At 35.0% G+C, this 21,620-nt stretch overlaps 1 protein-coding gene across 1 annotated transcript; it reads right to left on the bottom strand.

Moving 5' to 3' along the window:
• Window positions 1-1,264: 1,264 nt before the first annotated feature.
• LOC127095816 (uncharacterized) lies at window positions 1,265-1,801 on the bottom strand. The gene has a single exon (XM_051034450.1). It carries the CDS (start codon window positions 1,799-1,801, stop codon window positions 1,265-1,267), a length of 537 nt encoding a protein of 178 aa, XP_050890407.1.
• Window positions 1,802-21,620: the final 19,819 nt, after the last annotated feature.

Raw genomic sequence — 21,620 nt, 5'->3', positions numbered from 1 at the left:
CTCCTTTGACATTTACCGACGGTGGAAGTTTTTCTATCACCTCAATTTTTGCTTGATCGAACTCTATATCTTTCACAAAGATTTTTTGGCCGAGAACAATACCTTCAGTGACCATGAAATGACACTTCCCCCAATTTAACACTAAGTTTGTCTAGGCACATCTCTTAAGGACATTATTCAATCGATCAAGATAATTGTCATATGACTTACCAAAAATAGAGAAATCATAAATAAATACCTCTATTAAATTTTCAATCATGTCAGAGAAAATAGAAAGCACGCACCTTTAAAATGTTGCGGGCGCGTTACGTAATCCGAAGGGCATCCATCTATATGCAAAAATTTCAAATGGGCATGTGAATGTAGTTTTCTCCTGATCTATGGGATCAACGACTATTTAAATGTATCCCAAATATCTATCCAGAAAGAAATATTAGGCTTGTCCAACCAGTCTTTCAAGCATTTGATCCATAAATGGCAATGGAAAATGATCCTTCCGTGTTGCTAGATTTAACCTGTGATAGTCAATACACATCCTCCACCCCATAATGGTACGGGTTAGGATCAATTCATGTTTTTCATTTCGAATAACAACGGTGCCCCCTTTTTTCGGGACTATGTGCACTGGGCTTACCCATGAACTATCAGAAATAGGGTAAATCATACATGCTTCAAACAATTTAAGGACTTGTTTTTTTACCACTTCTTTCATTGTTGGGTTTAATTGCCATTGAGGTTGAACCACTGGTTTAAATTCTTCCTCAAGCTTGATTTTATGCATACAGTATGATGGGCTCATTCCCTCCAAATCTGACACTCTCCATCCCAATGCTTCTTTGTTTTCCCTTAGTACTCGAAATAGTTTCTCTTCTTCGACTTTTGACAAAGTACTACTAATAATTGCAGGGTGCTTATTTCCTTGACTTAGAAAAACACATTTCAAATGTTTTGGGAGTTCTTTTAGTTCTGGATCTATTGGTTTTTCCACACTACTTCCTCCGAATTCTTCAAATTTCTTATAAGCACGATCCAACTAAGTTGCTTGCAATTGTAGTACCACCTCGTTTACATCTTCATGCTCATCGTCTGATATGGTTTCTTCAATGCATTGCACTAAAACCTTTTTCGTTGGGGAAGATGGGCCTTTTTCTTTTGAAACATTTTCTGTCAATTCATCAATCAAATCGATTTGGTAGCACTATAAATCCTCTTGAGTGTGCTTCATGGCTTCAAAAAAATTGAATATTACTTGCCCTTCATTAAACTAGAGAATCAAATCTCCTCTTTCTACATTAGTTAATGCTCTACCCGTTGCTTGAAAAGGTCTTCCTAACCACAAAGGTGTCTCAGCATCTTCTGGCATATCTAAAATGATGAAATTGGACAAAAATAGTAAACCATCAACTTTTAGTAATACATCTTCTAGAACTACATAGGGATAAGTGACAGATCGATCAGCTAGAGTCAAAGTCATTTTTATAGGCTTCGGTTCTCCATAATTTAGTTTCTTCATCATAGATAACGACATTAAATTTATGCCTGCTCCTAGATCATAGAGTGCCTTGCCAATTTTTAATGAACCTATAGAGATGGGAGTAGTGAATCTTCCTGAGTCTTTTAGCTTAAGTGGTACTTTACGTTGAATAATGGCACTACATTCCTCTGCTAAAGTGACATTTTCATCATCATTCAACTTATGTTTACCATTCAAAAGTTCCTTCATGAATTTATCATAAACATACATTTGTTCCAAAGCATCACAAAAAGGAATGTTCACTTGTAATGCTATGAGCATCTTCATGAATTTTTTAAACTTCCCTACTTCCAATTCTCTCTTAGGTTTCTTCTTGTTAAAAGGGTAAGGTGGTTTGATGTAATTCAGCAGAAGAGGTTTTGGTTCATTTATGATCTGATTCTTTGTTCTACTAAAAGGTGAATCTTTATCAATAAACTTATCAAGTTTCTCTCGTTCCTCAGAATTCCTCCTAGAAACATCTTTGTTAGTGTTGCCAATACTTTTGGTACTTGTATCGAATTATTTATTAATAATAAAAGGCTTTTTCTTTATTATGTTTGTTTAATACAGTCCCTAGAATAGCTAGTCCATTTAATGTATCAAGTGTGACTTAATCATGAGATCACATTAAACATAAGGACACTATTCTTAAAGTATCAGTAGTCGAGCTTTATTGTGAAGTGGGATAACATTAAAGCATTAAGACTATTATGTATATAGACTGATGATCACATCTCATGGATCATGGATAAGGAGTTATCAAGTCTTAAACATAGGTATGAATATTAAGAGTAATATTTATACTGGATTAACCCGCTATGAGAATACTATATAGAATGTTATGCAAAGTGTCATAAGTTATTCTCATGGTGATAATGGTGTATACCACCCTTCGACCTGAAACCACTATGGACCTTAGATGTAGAGTCGAGTGCCTTATTGTTGATCAAACATTGTCCGTAATTGGATGACCATAAAGACAGTTGATGGGTACTCCACGAAGCATGCTAAGGGACATGAGTGACCTAGATGGAATTTGCCCATCCTGCGTAACAGGATAAATGTTTATGGGTCCAATATTGAACTAGACAAGGATGACACGGTCTATGCCTTGTGTTCAATATAGACATAAGGGCAAAAGGGTAATTATACACATAAGTATTATCACAAAAAGGATTTGTCAGATCACATGAAATTTTCGTGTCTTGGGTAGCAGTGATGTGTTTCTAGATACCGCTTACTGTTTATTATGTTAAATATGTGATTTAATATAATTGCCAATGCCGCGAAAACCTACAGGGTCTCACACAAAAGGACAGATTGATGAGAGATAGAGTAACTAAGGATTACCGTAATGTACGGTGCACTTAAGTGAATTGTAGACCATCGTAAGGTACGATGTACTTAAGTAGAATACAAAATATGGTAAGGTACCACACGCTTAAGTGATTTTGGCATATTATAAGATATGGGCCACATACACTTGAGTGGGCTTTTTAGCTTGCAGCCGACACAAGTGGTTCTATAAATAGAACCCTTGTGTAAAAGCATTTGGGCAGTTGCAATTTCGTTCTCTCTCTCTCTCTCTCTCTCTCTCTCTCTCTCTCTCTCACTCAAAGCCTTCATTCGTAGCAGCTAGCAATGAGATTGAAGGAATCCGTTCGTGTGGACTGAGTAGAGGCGTTGTCATCGTTCAATGTTCGTGATCGCTCCGTAGATCTGCATAAAAGGTTACAACCGCCACAAGAGGTAACGATTATATCACTGGTCATGCTCATTCGTAAGGATCACTAAAGGAGAAATTTTAAATTCCGCTGCGTTTTGGATCGCTCTTCTTCTTCAGTTAGTTGGTGTGATTTCGGTTCCTCCTCCCTCTCACTACTCTTTTCTACTATTTTTTTCTGGGTGTTTTCCTTTTGGACTAATGAGATTGTTCTATTTCTCAACTCGATTTCATCATAACTTCCTCTTTCTTGCATTAATAATGTGATTTTTTATGACATAGTAGACATTTGCCCTTCAATTCTTCTCATGGAATCCTCATGATTTTCTCTTAAAGAGTTATGTGATTTAATAATCCTCACGAATTCATTTCGAGTTACCAACATAAATTGAGCCAATGTATCTTCCAACAATGAGAGCTTGCATTCTGCATCAGTTTGTTGTACTTTGGATTAACACTAGTGGCGATAATTTATACTTCCCCTGTAATTTGCGGTTTAGTACATTTACCTGCAAAATGTTCTTCCTCACAATTAGTAAATAAAATAAACATTACCTAATTTAAAGATTCTGGTGTTTTCTTTGCCCCATTCAACTTTTGATTCAGCACTTCCAACTTTGTGAGAAGCTCTTCGTATCCTCCTAAAGTCAACTTACTATGAGAGTTATTTTTCGTGACCACACATTGAATTCCGCTGGTATTTGCAAAGTTATATTCATTTAGACTCATTTTCCCTATCAAATCCTTCACTTATGGTTCGGTTAATGTTCTGATTGTTCCTCTGACGGATGCGTCTAAGAGCATTCGTGCTTGCATTTGTAGGCCTTTCACAAAAATTTGCATTTGTTCCATACTGCTCATGTTGTGATTATGACACCATCGTAATAATAGTTAAAACCTCTCCCAAGCATCGTAGAGAGATTCGGTCTCTTGTTGTTTGAACTGTGTGATTTTAACTTTTCTTTCTGTGAATTGTGCTGTAGTGAAAAATGTTTCTAAAAATTTGTCTTTCGATTCTCTCAAAGTTCTTATCACTTTATTCAGAAGACATAATAGCCAATGCTTCGCTCTTCCAATCAACAAGAAGTTGAATAACTTTAGTTTAACTTGATCCTCTGTAATACCTTCCGCTTGACACATCAATGATGTCTCATAGAATCTGGCTAGATGTTTCCACGGGTCATTATTTGCGTTCCTGTCGAATTGCTTTCCCCTTAAACCTAATAGCACATAGTATTTGATGTTAAAATTCACATGGGTTGCAAGAATGAAACCTAAGGAGACCTGTGATGTGTTCGTAGGTCAACAATAGTCCCACATGGTTTGCACTATTGGTTCGCCCATGGTGCTTGTTTCTATCGTAGTTGCGCATGCTCAACAAGAAATACCCCAGTGGCATTATGATAATCAAGAAAATAAACAAAAAGCAATGAAAACTAAGAAAAAATACGTTGCACAAAGTGTTTCCCTATTGAAATCAACAGTCCCCGACAACGGTACCAAAAACTTGATGACTTCTCGGCAAGTGTATCGATAGCATCATAATAGTAAAAGATCGAATCCACAAGGGATGTGTTCGAACAAGTCAACAATTGTGCAATGTAAAGGGAAACAGTAAAGGGGGGGGGGGGGGGGGGGTTCAGGTTTCAGAATGAAAAACATACTACGAGTTTAAAATAGAAACATTAAGACAATTAGGTTGTGTATCGAATCCTCTTATCCTCTCTTATTGATGTATGATGCCTTGTATAAATGATCTTATCCTTATAATCTCACGGCGAATTAGCAAAACCGTTATAACTGATCCCTCATGAAATAACTCATTAATCATTACTCGGAGCTTCCTATTCCTAGTTCACCAGTGTAAGCAGGATTAGACGATCTACAGAACATTAATTCCACATCCCCTTACTCGGGGTCTCCTATCCCTATTCAACTAGCGTAAGTAAAACAATTGCCCTAGGTCCAACACATAGGCTAAAGGTCAGTAATCCCTATGTGGCCAATATCAGATTAACAGAGTATCTCAAATAAAAAAACATTAAGATTAAGAAACAACTGAATAAGATTATAATTCAAAGGATTCATACAAAGTCAAACCAACATATAATTCCAACAAGATTGAATAGGTTCATCATAACACAACATAATCTAGAGGAATTTATCTACTCATTATTCAAAAAATAATACCATAGTTTATAGATGAAAATAACATAAGAAGTCCCTTGAAGAGATTGCCTCAAATGGCTTCAAATGCTCTCAATGTCACCCCTTGTGCTCTCCAAATCATGCTTTAGTCTCCAAAATTCGTAACCCTTGTCAAATTGCTGAAAATCCCCTTAGAAAGAGCTTAGAACGGGTCAGAACACGTCAAAAAAAGCCCGGAAAAGTACTCATCACGCGCATCGCGCATGCGATGTAACTCATACATCTCTATCGCGCATGCGATGCCGAGCACTGGTGTGCATGATTATTCTAGTAGTTGCGTTAAAAAACACTCTTTTTCACCAGAATTCTCACTAAGTCCCATTCTTCCATACTTTGCTATTTTTTACTCATTCTTAGGTCTTTCTTCTTCCTTTTGGCTCATCTTCCGCTTGTTTTTCACCGACTCTTCGCCTAATTATATGTAATGACGAACCGTCATCATTTCCCAATCCTTCAGAATCAAAAAATGTGTTTATGTTACGATTTTGATCGTAAATTCAACACGAAATCAACAAACAAAATCAATCACAACGCCTCACGTTCACTAGTATTTTCCTTGCTGTTTTCCGTGGATTCGAATCGGAGCTCTAGATACCAATTGTTGGTGCACAAGCGGAAGAAGATGAAGATGCTGAAGACGAAAGAGAGAGGAGAGAGAAAAGTTGTAACTAACTTTTACTGAATTGAAATTCTATTACAAATAAAAAAAATCTCTTTTTTTATAAGCAAATTCACTCCACAAGGAGTACTAGGGATACTCCAACCCAAAGTATCACCATAAGACTACAAACTCCTACAAATAGTCAATAGGACTTTTAAACCATTCATCGTAATTACATCTAACTCTATGACCTAAATAACAACCACTACACGAAAAATAGTGATTCTTTGCACAATTACGTTAGGATCACCAATTTCATTGTTGAAAATGATATAGTTCCTAGACCACCATATACACCCATAAACAACAAGGCAAACGATATCGCTAGACTTTTTTGAACATCTTCCAGACATCCTAACAAACCAACTCAACAAATGATTACTACAAGTCTCTTCATGGATCCAAGAGACACCAACCCAAACCATAATTTTTTACCACGCCAAACTAAAAATTCAAGTTCTACTTATACACACATTCAAAATAAATTAAATGAAATTCAAATTAATCTCAAATTCAACTTAAATGTATCTGAATCTGAATTATATCTAACAATATTTAACTTACCTTTCATCACGAATTTGTTCAATGGAATAAAGAATAATTGAAAAATTAAAACAAATTAATGAAGGAGTATAATTTATTTATATTTGAGAATGCAAAGAGTATATAAGAATCAATATAATTTTTTATATATTTTTTAAAATTTTAAAACACAATGTCAAATGACAATAGTAACTATATAGCTCATCGTGCTCACTGAGTATGCAGCTGATTGTGCAACGCCTATCCTAACATAAAATCAAAATTAAATTAATTAAGGACAATATAATATAATAAAGGTTATCTTTTTTAGTTTTTTATCCATCCATCTTTTTGTTCCCATCCTTCTCAACCATTTAAAAGAGACAAATACTCGTCATTTACAACTGAGTATGACTTAATTCAATTTTTTTTAATTTCAACACACTACTCATTCACACTTTCATTTTTTCATCTTTTTAATCTTTAAATTTTGGTAAATTAAATAAGCTTTATTAGTGACCGTGATAGTTAATAGTGATAGTGATAACTTTGTTTTGCTTGTTTATTCTGTATTTAGCAAATCAAAATCTTTTTAAAAGGAAAACTGAGTTTTCTTCAATAATTTATGTTTTTGTGTATTATAATTTATCTTAGTTTTTAACTTATATTAATTTTTTCAATTTCAATTTATTATATAAAAGAATAGTATATAACTAACTAAAGTTTGCATTATTTTATAATAAAATTGACAAAAAAAAACACAACATAAAAAATCTAGTCAATTAAATTATAATATTAGAAGATAAATCAAACGAAAATTCTTAAAGTTCTTTTTTCTAAAATCTAATCAAAAAGTGTAAAAAATATATTGAATCATCAATTAGTATATATATCTATAGTTAAAAAAAAAATAATATATGCAACTTCTATTTATTAATATTATTATTATTTTATTTTATTTTATTTTGTAATCATTAAAAAAATTATTTTATAGGGAAACAAATAAAAAAACATCTTCACAAATACATATTTTATAAGCAATTTAATTGTAAAAAGAATATAAACTAGCTAACTTAAATGCCATGAATTTCTAATTTGTTTTTAATTTAAAAATGAAATTGTGAAGTCCAGCCACAAGTGTGGACCAATTTAGCCCCATAATAAGGTCAAATAATAAATTACATTATTATATATGTGGCTTTTAAAATCTCCACATTTATAAACAGTTTTCATTTTTAATTTGTGTCACACTAAACTTTTTTTCTTTGTAATATGACCTTTACAATCACCGCACACAGAAGTCAACAAAAATAAGTTAATGTATTAATATTAAAATACATTAAGAATATAATTATAAAATTATAATAAATTGATGTAGAAATAGACAACTACAAACTCACTTTTATTCTAAACATGACTATACATGTACAACAAATTAAATTAAATTTTGCAATATTGTATTGTCATTTGTTTATAAAGTAACTTTATTAAGTATAATTATTTTCAACAATGAATTTATTTTAAAAATAAAAAAATATTAAAAAAACAAATTTATTAAAATTATAGTACAATTTCTCTTTAAAATAAAGAAAAAATAGATTTGTTATTTAACAATAATATTGAATGTAGGCGAGATGAGCGACTATCAGGAGTCATATACATACATGCGTTTATAAAAGTAATTTTATTTTATATTTTTGTGCGAAAAAGTGAAAAAGAAGTAAAAATGAAAAAAAAATGAAGATGAATGAAAGATAAAAAAACAACTATTGATATTTTTCTCTAATTTTAAGATGATAACTACATCTTATTTATAATTTATTCACAAAGAAAGAAAAAGTTACAAAATTTAATACAAGTGTTTTAAAAAACTATTATTTCATAAATAAAATATTCATGTTCACATGACAAGCATGACTCAGATACACAATTTATATATGAAAAATAGAGATGCATACTCTTTACTAAATATATTGATGGTAGGGCTTGTAACTTGTGTTGTTTGTGATTGAAATATATGACGTCAATAATAAAGTTTAATTCATGAGAATGTGTGAAAATGAATTTTGTGTGATTTAGCTAATACTCAAAGCAATTTTATTTACATTTAAAATTAAGACTTAATTATAGTGCAAAAATGTCTAACGGAATCAAAACCTTTTGAACTTAAAATATGGAGATTATGTACCCAAAAGAAATATGGAGATTATTTTTGTAAATCAACTAAAATATGAAGACAAAAAAATATAATTAATGAATATATTATTATGTTTTTTAAAATATTTTTAATTAATAAAACTTACATTCAACAAGGTGTGATAGATTCTCAAAATATTTCTTTGTTAATTTAGTACAGTAAGTTGTGAATCAATTAACAAAAATATTGTAACGGTTGAAAATCTACTGTAATCTATAGAGAATTTTTATCAATCTTAATGAACATGATTGTTATCAACTATGCAATGATAATAAAAATATTGTAACAGTTGAAAATCTACTATAATCTATAGAGAATTTATATCAATCTTAATGAACATAATTGTTATCAACTACGCAATGATAATAAAAAGAAAAGAACAAGACTGTTGGAAACCCACCACAACCTATAGAAAATTTTATTTTCTGCAGAGTTTTCTCTTTGCACAGAGGCTGTGAAAAACTGTGAGGGCAAATATGTTTAGTCCTTATTTTAATGATGTCAAACCTCTCTATTTGCCCACATTGTGTCTTTGAATAATATCATCATAACATAGAAAACATTCATCCTTTAACATGTTTACAATATAGGTTTCGTGTGTTCAAGCATATAGGAGCATATCTTATATGTGAATCATGCACTTAATCATAGTAAACACTTAAATTGGTCATAATATGTTGGAAAACTCAATTTTGGAAGTTAAACCTCTGTGAGTCGACTCATGACTCGAAGCAAAACCTTTGGGTCTGAACAGGTCGACTCATTCCTGGAAAACCTGAATGAGTCGACTCATGCACTCTTTAGGTCGACTCATTTCCCAATCATATTGCCACAGGTCCGAACAGGTCAACTCATAGGTCGACTCAACCATGTAATAAACTTTGTTTGAGTCGACTCATCCCCTGTTTCAGTCGACTCGTCGCTTATTTCACCTAATTTTATGTTGTGTAACTTTGTGAAACTTTTCTGCTATGTTAGTTATTTGTCCATACATCATATAAATATTCAAATGTCTCTTCTTCAACCTTCTTAACAAGAAAAGTGAAAGATTTCCATCAAAGTGCTCATCATCTTCATTGTTCATTGCATTTCTCAATAATCACACATAATAATCTTTGTTGAGCATTGTGCATTGTAGCTGTGATAACGTTCAAATAAGATTGGATTATCTTAGTTTGGGTTGAGACTTTGTGTGGGTTTTTCTTGAATAAAACCCTTGAGTTTTTGTCCTCAAAGAATTGGGGTTTTTTGCACTAACCTTGTCTTCCTAGATTCAGCCAAGTGAAAAGTTTAAAGAACGGAAGATTCGGTCAAGCAAGTAGCGGTAAACGGAGGATTGTAAAGAAAGCTTAGGACTCAAGCAACTTGCGTTCGAAATTAGCCGAGCTGAAGTTTAGGAGAATGAGACGTTCGTCCAATAAGGTAGCGGTAAATGAAGGTTTGTTCGAAGTGCTTGAAGATCTTGGTTCAACTCGAATCAAGGGGAGAGAATAGAATATAATCTGCAACAACTCTAGAAGTTGGTCTCCAGTGATCATTTGTTCTCTTGTATTGACTTTGCAACGTGTTAATAAAAACATCTCAATTCTAGATTTAGAATTGAGGACAGACGTACCTTAAACGAGGACGATAGGGGAACTGCCTCAACAAACCCGATCTTGTTCTCTCTACCCCTTAACTCTTTAAATTCTGCATAATTACTTTGTGTGTGAAATTGATTGTAAAATCAATATCGCTTGATTGGTATGCATATCAACTGTTCGATAAATTATTTGAGTAAAATTCTGCACATTCAAATTAAGTGAAATTGATACTTGGTGTGAAGTGCACACCAAGTGTTCGACAAAATTAATTTCGCACAAACTTAGTAATGTTTTCCTTGATCTCTTATTGTGTTGAGCATCATTAGAGGTAACAATATCAAGGATCATAATAGTTAATTGATTGTGTTAGATATGGGTTGATTTTCTCCATCTTAAGTAATTCCATTTGGTTCACGTATATCTGATCTTTCCATTAACGGGATCGTTTAGACGATTTCAATCTAGGGTGCTTCCGCAACAGTTGAAAATAATTTTTAAAAACGCTTAATTTTAAAATCGATCTATTCAACCCCCCCCCCCCTTTAGTTCGACACTATTGTCTAACAAGTGGTATCACGAGCGCCGGTTCATCTAGTGCTTCACATATACCTTTTTAGAAAATGAGTAACGATCCTAAAGGGGCGTACAATAGGGCGTCTATTTTTACCGGTGAAAACTATAGTTATTGGAAAGATTGTATGTGTATCCATATCAACTCTATTGATAGGAAAGTATGGAAAGTCATCCAAGATGATCCTATGGAAATAACCATGACCAATGTGGATGGCTTTGTTGTACCTACACCGAAAGCACAATGGAAGGAAGAAGATGAGAGAACGTATAACTACAATTGGAAAGCTAGAAATATGCTCATTGTCGCTTTATGTGTTGATGAGTACTATAAGGTTTCCCATTGTACTAGTGCTAAATCTATGTGGGACTCATTACAAATTACCCATGACGGAACCAATGATGTCAAACTAGCTAGAATCAACACCCTAACTCAAGACTTTAACCTTTTTCATAAGGAAGATGGTGAAACCATTACCGATATGCAAAAGAGATTTTCTCATCTAATCAATCGGTTAAATGCTCTTGGTAGAAATACCCCTAATGATGTTGCTACTAATAAAATCTTAAGATGTCTTAACATGGATTGGCTACCAAAAGTCACCGCGATCAAGGAAGCCAATGATCTAAGCACATTGGACATGACAACATTGTTCGGTAAGCTTCAAGAGCATGAGCAAGAGCTCATGAATCTTGAGAAACATGAGAAGAATCAAAAGAAGGAGAAGAAGGAGAAAGACAAAAACACAGAAAGGAAGTCTATAGCGTTAAAGCCTTCAAGATACAAGTCATCCACCAATAATGTGTGTTAAAGTGAGTCAAGTGATGATGACAAATAATCGAATGAAGACATGGGGTTGTTCGTTAGGAGGTACAATCGATACCTTAGAAAAAATGAAGTCCAACATTCGGACAAAAATCTTGTCAATTACAGAAGACAACCAAAATTTCCGAATCGAGAGGAAAGCAAGACAAACAAGTCAAAAGGATCATGCTTCAATTGCGGAAAGACCGATCACTATAAGTCGGAGTGTCCCTTATTGAAGAAAGACAAAGGAAAAGACAAACGCCATAACAAACCAAGCAAACCTAGAAGAGCATACATCACATGGGAGAGCGATAGCGAGCCATCAAGCGATGACAACTCAAGTGATGAAGAAGAAATTGTCAATCTTTGTCTCACAGCTCATCAAAGGAAGAAAAATAATGTAAGTCATTCCAAATATGATCATACTGATAAAATGTCTTATTCTGATTTTCAAAATGCCTTTAGTACTCTACACAATGAGGCCAAGGAAGCTTTCAAATGCTTCGCCTCTAATAAGAAAATTTTCAACCACTTAGAAAAGAAGATTTTTGATTCCGAAAAGGAATTAGAAACCCTCAAGAAATCTATGATAGAGGCTACTAAAGGAAAAGCGGAAGTAGATAAGGAATTTTGGTTTAGATTGGGCGGATGTGAAACCTGTCATATTTGGCAAAGAGAGGTTAGAACTCTCCAAGCTAAATTAGACAAGGCATTACAACCCAAAGTTACCTTTGCTATTGATAAATCACACTTTAGAAGCAATATGAATAATCCTTATAAAAAATATACTTATGTGGTTAAGGATCAAGCGAACAAAAGCAACTTACATCCGAACTTGAATTGTCTATATTGTTGCAAAAAGGGACATACTATTGCTAAATGTCGATTTAGGAGATTTCTAGTTCCTAAAGGAATTTTTCAATGGTTGCCCAAATGCAACCAAAGTTTCACTCACACACTATGACCCAATGAAAATTGGGTGCCTCCTTCCCTTGTTTAAATTTGTAGGTGGAATGTCTTGAGGATATGGAGAGAACATGGGTTCTCGATAATGGATGCTCAAGACACATGACGGGTGACTTTTCCCTAATCTTTAACTTTCTGGCTAAGAAGAAAGGGTTTGTGACCTATGGTGACAATAACAAGGGAGCTATACTCGGAAAAGGTAGTTTAAGTAATCCCTCCTCTACTACTATCTCATACGTCCTATTAGTTGAAGGTCTTAAGCACAATCTCATTAGCATTAGTCAATTATGTGACAAAGGATATAAAATCTCGTTTTCAAAAGACTGTTGCATGATTGAACATAATGAAAATAAGAACGATATGCCTAAGGGCTGGAGGGAAAACAATGTATACATGCTCAACTTGAATGAAGTATCCTCAACAAGCGCTAAATACCTTGTCTCCATGAGTGAAGACTCGTGGCTTTTGCATAGGCGATTAGCGCATGTCAACTTTGACTTGCTTAACAAATTTGTTTCAAAAGATCTAGTAGTTGGTCTACCCAAAATCAAATTTTCAAAAGATCACCTATGTGACGCGTGCCAAATGGGAAAGCAAACAAGGATCTCGTTTAAATCTAAAAATATTGTTTCCACAACGAGACCTCTTAAACTTCTCCATATGGACATCTTTGGGCCATCTAGAATTAAAAGTCTAGGTGGAAACTACTATGGTTTTGTCATAGTGGACGACTACTCTAGATTCTGTTGGACTATCTTTTCAGCAAGTAAAAGCGACACTTTTTCTGCGTTTGAAAAATTTGCCAAGGACATTGATCACAAAGGTGAATTTGAAAACCACCTCTTTGAGAAATATTGTGAAACAAACGACATTGATCATAATTTTTCTGCTCCAAGGACTCCACAACAAAATGGTGTTATGGAACGTAAAAATCGAATTTTAGAAGAACTTGGAAGAAATATGATCAATGAAAACATCCTTCCTAAATATTTTTGGGTCAATGCCATAAACATGGCATGCTATGTACTGAATATGATACTCATTCGTCATATTCTAAACAAAACCCCCTATGAATTGCTAAAGGGAAGGAATCCAAATGTTTCACATCTTCATATCTTTGGATGTATGTGTTTTGTGTTAAATAATGGTAAAGAAAACCTTGATAGATTTGACTCAAAAGCTGATGAAGGTATCTTTCTAGGATACTCTCAATCTAGTAAAGCATATAGAGTATACAACAAAAGGTTACTTATTGTTGAAGAATCCGTGCATGTTTTCTTTGATGAGTCTTATTTGAAAACTGTTGGAGAAGGTAGTTTTGTTAATGGTGCAGGTGTTCCTTCAAAAGACATCATAAAACATCAAGAAGAAAATCTTGTTGACACCCATCCAGAAAAAGATGAGGAGGAGCCAGATCTAAATCTCGAAAAGAAAGAGGAGGATCATTCCAGCAATAACAATGACCTTCCTTTGAATGGAGATCTTACAAGGATCATCCCATTGATAATATTCTAGGAGATATCTCAAAGGGAGTCACAACACGGTCTAAGATAAGTAACTTTTGTTATCATTATGCTTTCGTCTCTCAAAATGAGCCTAAAAACTCCAAAGACGCATTACTCGATGAAAATTGGTTTCTAGATATGCAAGAGGAACTTAGTCAATTTAAAAGAAATTAGGTATGGATCTTGTTCCCCCTCCGTGAGACCATCGAGTAATCGACACTAAATGGGTGTTTAGGAACAAGTTAGACGAAAACGGAGTCATAACTCGCAACAAGGTTTGCCTTGTTGCCCAAGGGTATAACCAAGAGGAAGGCATAGACGATGAGGAAACTTATGCTCCAGTTTCCCGACTCGAGGCTATATGCCTTCTGATTGCCTATGCTTGTTCTCAAAATTTCAAGTTATTCCAAATGGATGTCAAGAGAGTTTTCCTTAACGGTCACATAAATGAAGAGGTCTATGTATCTCAACCTCCCGGATTTGAAAACCATGAGCATCCAAACTATGTTTATAAGCTCAAGCGGGCTTTGTACGGCTTCAAACAAGCCCCTAGGGCATGGTATGAGTGTATTAAAAATTCCTACTAGAGCAAGGATTCTCAAGATGGAAGGTTGATACTACCCTTTTTATTAGACGTCAAGGAAAACATTCCATCTTAGTTCAAGTCTATGTAGATGACATCATCTTTGGATCTACTAACATTAATTTGGTCAAAGAGTTCTCTAAGTTGATGCAGGGAAAATTCGAAATGAGCATGATGGAGGGGCTAAATTACTTCCTTGGACTTCAAATCAAGCAACTTGAAGAAGGAACCTTCGTGAGCCAAACCAAATATTGTAATAAGCTACTTAAACGCTTTGATATGGAAAATTCCAAAGTGATCGAACTCCAATGCCTACCGCTATCAACATGGATCGGGATGAAAATGGTAAGGCTGTTGATATCAAAAGGTATAGAGGTATGATCAGATCTCTTCTCTATCTTACCGCATCCCGACCAGACATTGTGTTTAGTGTATGTATGTCTGATAGGTGTAAGATCCAAATTTTGACCCTAAGATCCCTCATGCTACCTCATCATATGCATTAGCATTGGGATCATACCTTGGCATCCTCCTTACCCCTCTTTCATTGGGTTTATTTTGGGGGAGATCACCAAGCATTATGTGATTGTATCATACTTGTATTTTATCATTTACTAACTAAAATACCAAAAAACATGTCTTGGCATTTGTCTAACTCTTTTGTAGGTGGGGCATGATCACCGTTGATCTATCAAGTTCACATCTAGGGTTTAAGACCCTCATTGCTAAGAAGAGCTCAACCAAGAAATGATCCACAATGGTCCTAGGCATCATAAATGAGTCCCAATGATCTCTACATGATATTTTGATCAAGATTTCTTCAAGATTTTGGAGTTGGTTTGCATTGGAAACCCTAGTTCATCTAGGTGTCTTGAGTAACTTCTTCAACAAGCTCATTCACCAATTGATCAAATACTTAAAAGGACACTTAAAATTTCATCATCTTATGCATATATTACCTCCCATAAGCCTAAAAAGTCAATAGAATTGCAAGTTAGCAAGTTGGTTGATGGTAGTTGGCCAGATGAATTCATCTGATAAAAAATGGGTCTCCCTAAACCCTATCTCCTACAATTATCATCATATGAAAATTATTCCAAGAGAAAAGTTACTATAAATGACATTCCAAACAACTTTAATGTTGAGGTATAGAGCTATTTTTTCTTGGAAAGTCGTTTTTTATGTTGAAACATTATAGATCATTTTGTCTAAACCCTATTTTGAAAGTCAACTTCCCAAGGCCATAACTTGCTCAATTTTTATGAGATGAAAAATTTAAAAGTTTCACAATCAAATTCAATGTGTCTAATTCAACTTTTATGTTGGGAGTGATAGATAAATCAACTTTTATGAGCATGTGATATGAGGATATATTATAGGTCATTTTGGGGCATTACCATTGAACAAGTGATTTTCCTTAACTTCAAAAATGCATAACTCATTCATCCCAAATCCAGATTATATCAAATTGGTAACCATTTTGAAGGTTTTTGAAAGGGATACAACGTTTATGAATACACTTTTCTCATTTGGAGCTCACATAAAAAGTTAGCCAAGATGGAATAATTGAACATATGGCTTGACACTTAGAAAATATTTTGACATGTTGAAATTTCCAAACTTCCACCTCAAAATTCACCATGATACAAGTTCCAAATGGAAAAGTGTTCAATATAATAGTTATTCCTCTTGATCTAACCTTTCTAAAAAGTCCAAATTCATTCATTTTGGACAAAGAATGAGGGGTCTGCACATAGCTTGAGCAGGGTTGTATTAGTTGGCAAGAATCATGCTTCAAACATCCAAATATCTTTGCCTTGCATTGAAATCTTCATTCATACTTCATTTCATTTGAGTTTGGATCTAATTGAGATGCTTCATGGGCCTGTACATGCCCATGCACGTGTGCCATTCACATTGCCAAATTTGTAAGCAATTTCAAGTGTGCAAATAACACTTACATTTTGCTATAAATAGAGGTCCATTGCTTCAGTTTTAAGGACCTTGCGCGCTGTAGCACCTCAAATTTGCCCTCCTCATTCATGCATTCATTTTTAGGTCATTTAACATTTCATATTGCATTTCATCATGTCAATCAGAATTAGCTCCAAGAGTTTGTCTTCCAAGAAGCTTGGATATCATCCAAGTCACTTTGTGGGTTCTAGCTGAAGGATCAATCAACACAAGGGAAATTGTGCATCAATTAGGGTTTTTCTCAACACTCAAGGAAGTTTGTATTCATCTGGGTATCAAAGTCAAAGTAGGGTTCCTCAAGGATTGAGATGCAATCTTGGTTTGAAGGTCTTATGGATGTTGTGTAGAGTTCTTGGGAGCTAGGGTTTCGTTTTCAGAGGTTTTCTTTAAAGGACCAAGCTTAATGGGCTCAGTACAGTTCAAAATTCAACTATGAAGTCAAAATTCAACTGTTGGTCAACTGAGGGTCAAATGGTTAGGGGACAACTTGAGATACTTCCAACATGTTCAAATGGGGTTTATTCATCATTCAAAACGTTAATCTTGAAGGAGCGAAGGTATGTTCCTGAGCTATCCTGCTCGCTAGGCGAGCAGAATGGTTCGCCTAGCGAGCCCCAAAGTAAGCCACCAGAGTCACTTGCACCCAGAGGAAACTTCCTGAACTGTCATGCTCGCTAGGCGAAGCCCACACTTCCTCCTTCGCTCCAGTGAGCCTTGATGATGTTGCTACTGGAATTGCTCGCTACGTGCTCGCTGGATGCTCGCCTAGCGAGTAAGTGCTAGCTATGTTTTTATCCAAGTCTGGGAGTGTTCGCTGGAACCTCGCTGAGTGTTCGCCTAGCGAGCCCTTCGCTACCTCACTCGCCTAGCGAGCTTACTGATGTACCAAGATCATTTAACATTTTTCATCACCAAGGAAGCTCCAAATGAATTTTTCTCAGACATGACAGTTGTAGATTTTTGTCTCCTCTTTCCAAAAAGTCCTATTTCAAAGCCATATGATGAATGGTTGAAGAGTTATGGTTCTTGAATGATGAAGTGTGCATGAAGGCTTCAAAAAGGCGTAACTTGAGATTGACAAGTCCAATTGGTGTGACTCTTTTTGCTATGGTTTTGTTTTGAGAAATAATTCAAGTGACATGCAAAATGACCTATAATTTTGCATGATTCATCAATGGTGCAAGTCATTTTTCAAGCTTTCTTTCATGAAAAGTCAAAAGGGCACAAGATGACATCATGGAATATTCTCACATGCCAATCATTGGGAATTTATTCAGCATTGTTTTTTGGGCCAAATCCACCTTGGGATTTGAGCCCATGCATTCCCACATGTGTGGAAAAGTCATGCATGCACAAAAATTACACTTTTGCAAAATGGACATTAAACATCATTTTGTGTTATTTCTTTCACATAATCATGATTAATCAAGTCTCAAGAGAAGATTAGTGCATTAAACAAGGTTGTCCATGTGCAAATAAGGGGGGTGTTTCCAAAATAACCAAAAATGATCATGGACTTGAAACTCTCTCATTTGAGCCCACCAAGCCACAAAAATCAGGGAATAAACTCTGAAAATATCTGAAAATATCACTTTCCAAAAATCATCTCATACTTGATTCTCATCAAATCTCTCCATACATCCATGGAAAATGAAAACCAGTAGCACATTCTTGATCTACACACTCTAAGGATCACGAATCACCCACAATTTGAGCCATTCCAAACAGTTTCTAAACAGAGCTTTAATGGAGGTTGCTTCTTGAATCTCAAGATCTGGACCGTTTCAAGCACAACCAAAGGTAGCAAACATTCATAGAAGTTCAAGGGAGGTATTCTGGAGCTTATCTCATCATCATACTGAAGTTTCGGAAGGCGCCATTTCCGGTAACTCAAATTTCGACTCTCTTATTTTGCTCATTTCTTATGCCTAAATGAAACTACATGCTATGGTGATGATCTAGATGTGTTTACTTTTTAAAATGATGCAATATTGAGTGAGAAATCTTGATTTAAAGTTTTGATGTTCAAACTTGTTGGTTGTGATTTGAGAGATTGATGAGGATTCATGAAAAACTAATAGGATTTTTGAGTTCCTAGCGTAGGGTTTAGGGGGGGTAGCCCCATTTTCGTAGAGTTCTGGACCGCGCGTGGAGGAGGCCACCGCCGGTGGTGGCCAGAATCCCGTCGGCGTTACTGTTCATGGCCGGAATGTCTTGAGGAAGAAGATGATCTCGTGGCCGTTAGATCTTGTTGACTGGTCTTTTGATCCAAAGGCCCATATTTTTTCTGATTTTTGTTTTGATTTATTTTATTTAGTCACTTAAATGACTTGTGTGACCAATTGACATTGTTGCATATGTGTCACATGCCATGTACATATTTCATCCCGTTTTATTTTATTTTTTAAAAATAGCAAAAATACTCAAAAAAATCTGATTTTTTGTGTGAATGATCTATGATGAGTCTTTGATTTTATGGTACCATTGCCCCATTATTTCATGACACGTGGAATTTAATGTGAATTTCTAATTCATTTATGTGCATTTTTGACCATTTGCATTCAAACCTTCATGAAATTCCATATTTTAATCATTCTGACCCAAGCTTTTGCATACACCATCCTCATACATCATACTAAGATGTGGTAACTGGTTTTATTATTTTCTATGTCATTTTGCTAAGGTTTGACACATGAATTTGAATGTTGTGTTTTTGGACGTGTTTTTGCATTCTCAATTTCTCGATTTTTGTTTTCATATCAAATGAATCTGGATGCTCCTGATTTTTTGCATTATGTTTATATATGTTCAGTGTAACCTTGTGTTAAATTCCCATGAATTTAGGATGCATTTTCAATTTGATTTGGATTTTTGAAGTTGATGTTTGCATTTTGGTCCCTATTTTGATGCTTGCTTAGCATGAGGCACTAGTGCCACTTCCTTTGAGTGTTGAAACTAATAATTTTGCACATGTTTTAGTATGTATGTCATATATTGATGTGTGGAGCCTTGCCCCCTGACCTTGAGTTTTGATACCCTTTTGATGCATTTATTTGACAAGAGGTTTAGGCCTCTGATCCTTGGTTGTTTTTGTGAACTTTTGTGAACTTTAATAGCATGATCCATGTGGTTACACTTTGATTCTGGTTTGGTGCTTTTGCACATGTGTTCTCCCCTGTTCTATTATGCTTCTATCAAATTTTTATGCATTCATTCATAATGAGCTCCATTTTGCATTCATTTGAGCATGAAAGACGCATTAGAGTTTCATGATACACTGTAGCACCTCAAATTTGCACCTATCATTATGCATACATTTTCATAATAGGTCATAGCATATCATGATCCATTGCATAGCATTTGCATTGTCCCTCAGTTGCCTCAAGAGCAAGCAATCAGAAATTAGGTCAAACTAATCTCCTGATCAGTCAACCAAGCAAGCAAAGGAATTTTTTCATCGAACCAAGGCCTTGGGGTTTGTCCAACAAGTTCACATGGCTTGGAGGTCTATTTGAAGTATTTTGGTCAAGGGTTGAGGGCTCAGAGGTCAGCAGTTCATGCCCAGACAGTCAAAAGTCAAAGAAAGTCAACTGTTAGTCAAGGCAATGGTTGGTGGTCATTCTTGTGGAATTTGGGCACCATGATCAGTAATCAAGAGTTCATACAACTTGGGACATCATTTGAAGTCAAGTCCTCAAGGAATTAGGGTTTGGAAGTCATCAGTCAATGCACAATCGGTCAGAAACCCTAAAAGTCAACTGTTGGTCAACTGTCCATTTAATCAGTGATTTGATGATGGGATTTGGTTTGTGAGAGTTCATTCATGTCCAAATAGTCATCATATATCATGCCAAACACCATCATGGAGGAATTTGAAGCCAGATCAGAAATTTCCCAAAACGGAAACTGGGCCTGTAACTGAAACTTGCCATAAATGGAAAGTTTTGATCCTCAAACTTACATCATGATACAAGCCTCAAATGAATTTTTGCCCAACATGAAAGTTGAAGATCTTGTTCTCCCATTTCTAAAAAGTCCTAGAACTCTCAATTCCCATGTGTGGTTGGCAAGTTATGATCGAATCGATTTCAGAAAATCTTGAACTTCAGAAGGCCATATCTCCCAAACCGTTTGGCCAATTTTGGTGGGGTTTTTTCCTACAAGTCACATTTGATCCCCTCTTTCCAAAAATATAAGTTTCATGAGCCAAAACTTCACCAATCAAAATGGCATATTTTGACCTTTTTCATTTAAATGAAAGTTTGACCAAGAGTTGACTTTTTGATTTAAACATTTTTTCAACATTTGGCCAATTGGGACAGCTCATAAATGTCATTTAGGAGGTGTTTGCAAAGTCAAAATATGCAGCACATGTGAATATTGCTTGGTTGCTTGGATTGTAAGAAAAGTACCATTTAACCATACTTGCACCATACTTGTCCATGCCTTGCCTTGTACCTCAAAAGGACAGCAATTATGCAGCATTTCTTCTGTCCTTAGAGCCTCATTATGCAGCAAAATAAACAATTGTACAAGAAGCCATTCCTTGCTTGCTTAAATTTTGAAAAGGACACTTCCACTCCTTGCTTCCAACAATACCTTGTACTATCCAAGCAAAGCTTATGCAGGATTTTTTTCTGTCCTTTTGGACACAAATGCTGCAGCCAGCACAAATAGAAACCAATTCACTAATGCAAAAGGGCTGACCATCTCAATTGGCAAGAATAGCAAAATTCCATCGAAAGGGAAGCAACTTGGCCAAGGCAAAGGGACCTCATTTTTACTGTCATCAAAAAATAATAAC

Source organism: Lathyrus oleraceus, chromosome 6, assembly GCF_024323335.1.
Source record: "Lathyrus oleraceus cultivar Zhongwan6 chromosome 6, CAAS_Psat_ZW6_1.0, whole genome shotgun sequence".
Taxonomy (NCBI): domain Eukaryota; kingdom Viridiplantae; phylum Streptophyta; class Magnoliopsida; order Fabales; family Fabaceae; genus Lathyrus; species Lathyrus oleraceus.
The sequence above is the reverse complement of the archived record's forward strand: the minus strand, read 5'-3'. Positions and strand labels throughout refer to the sequence as shown.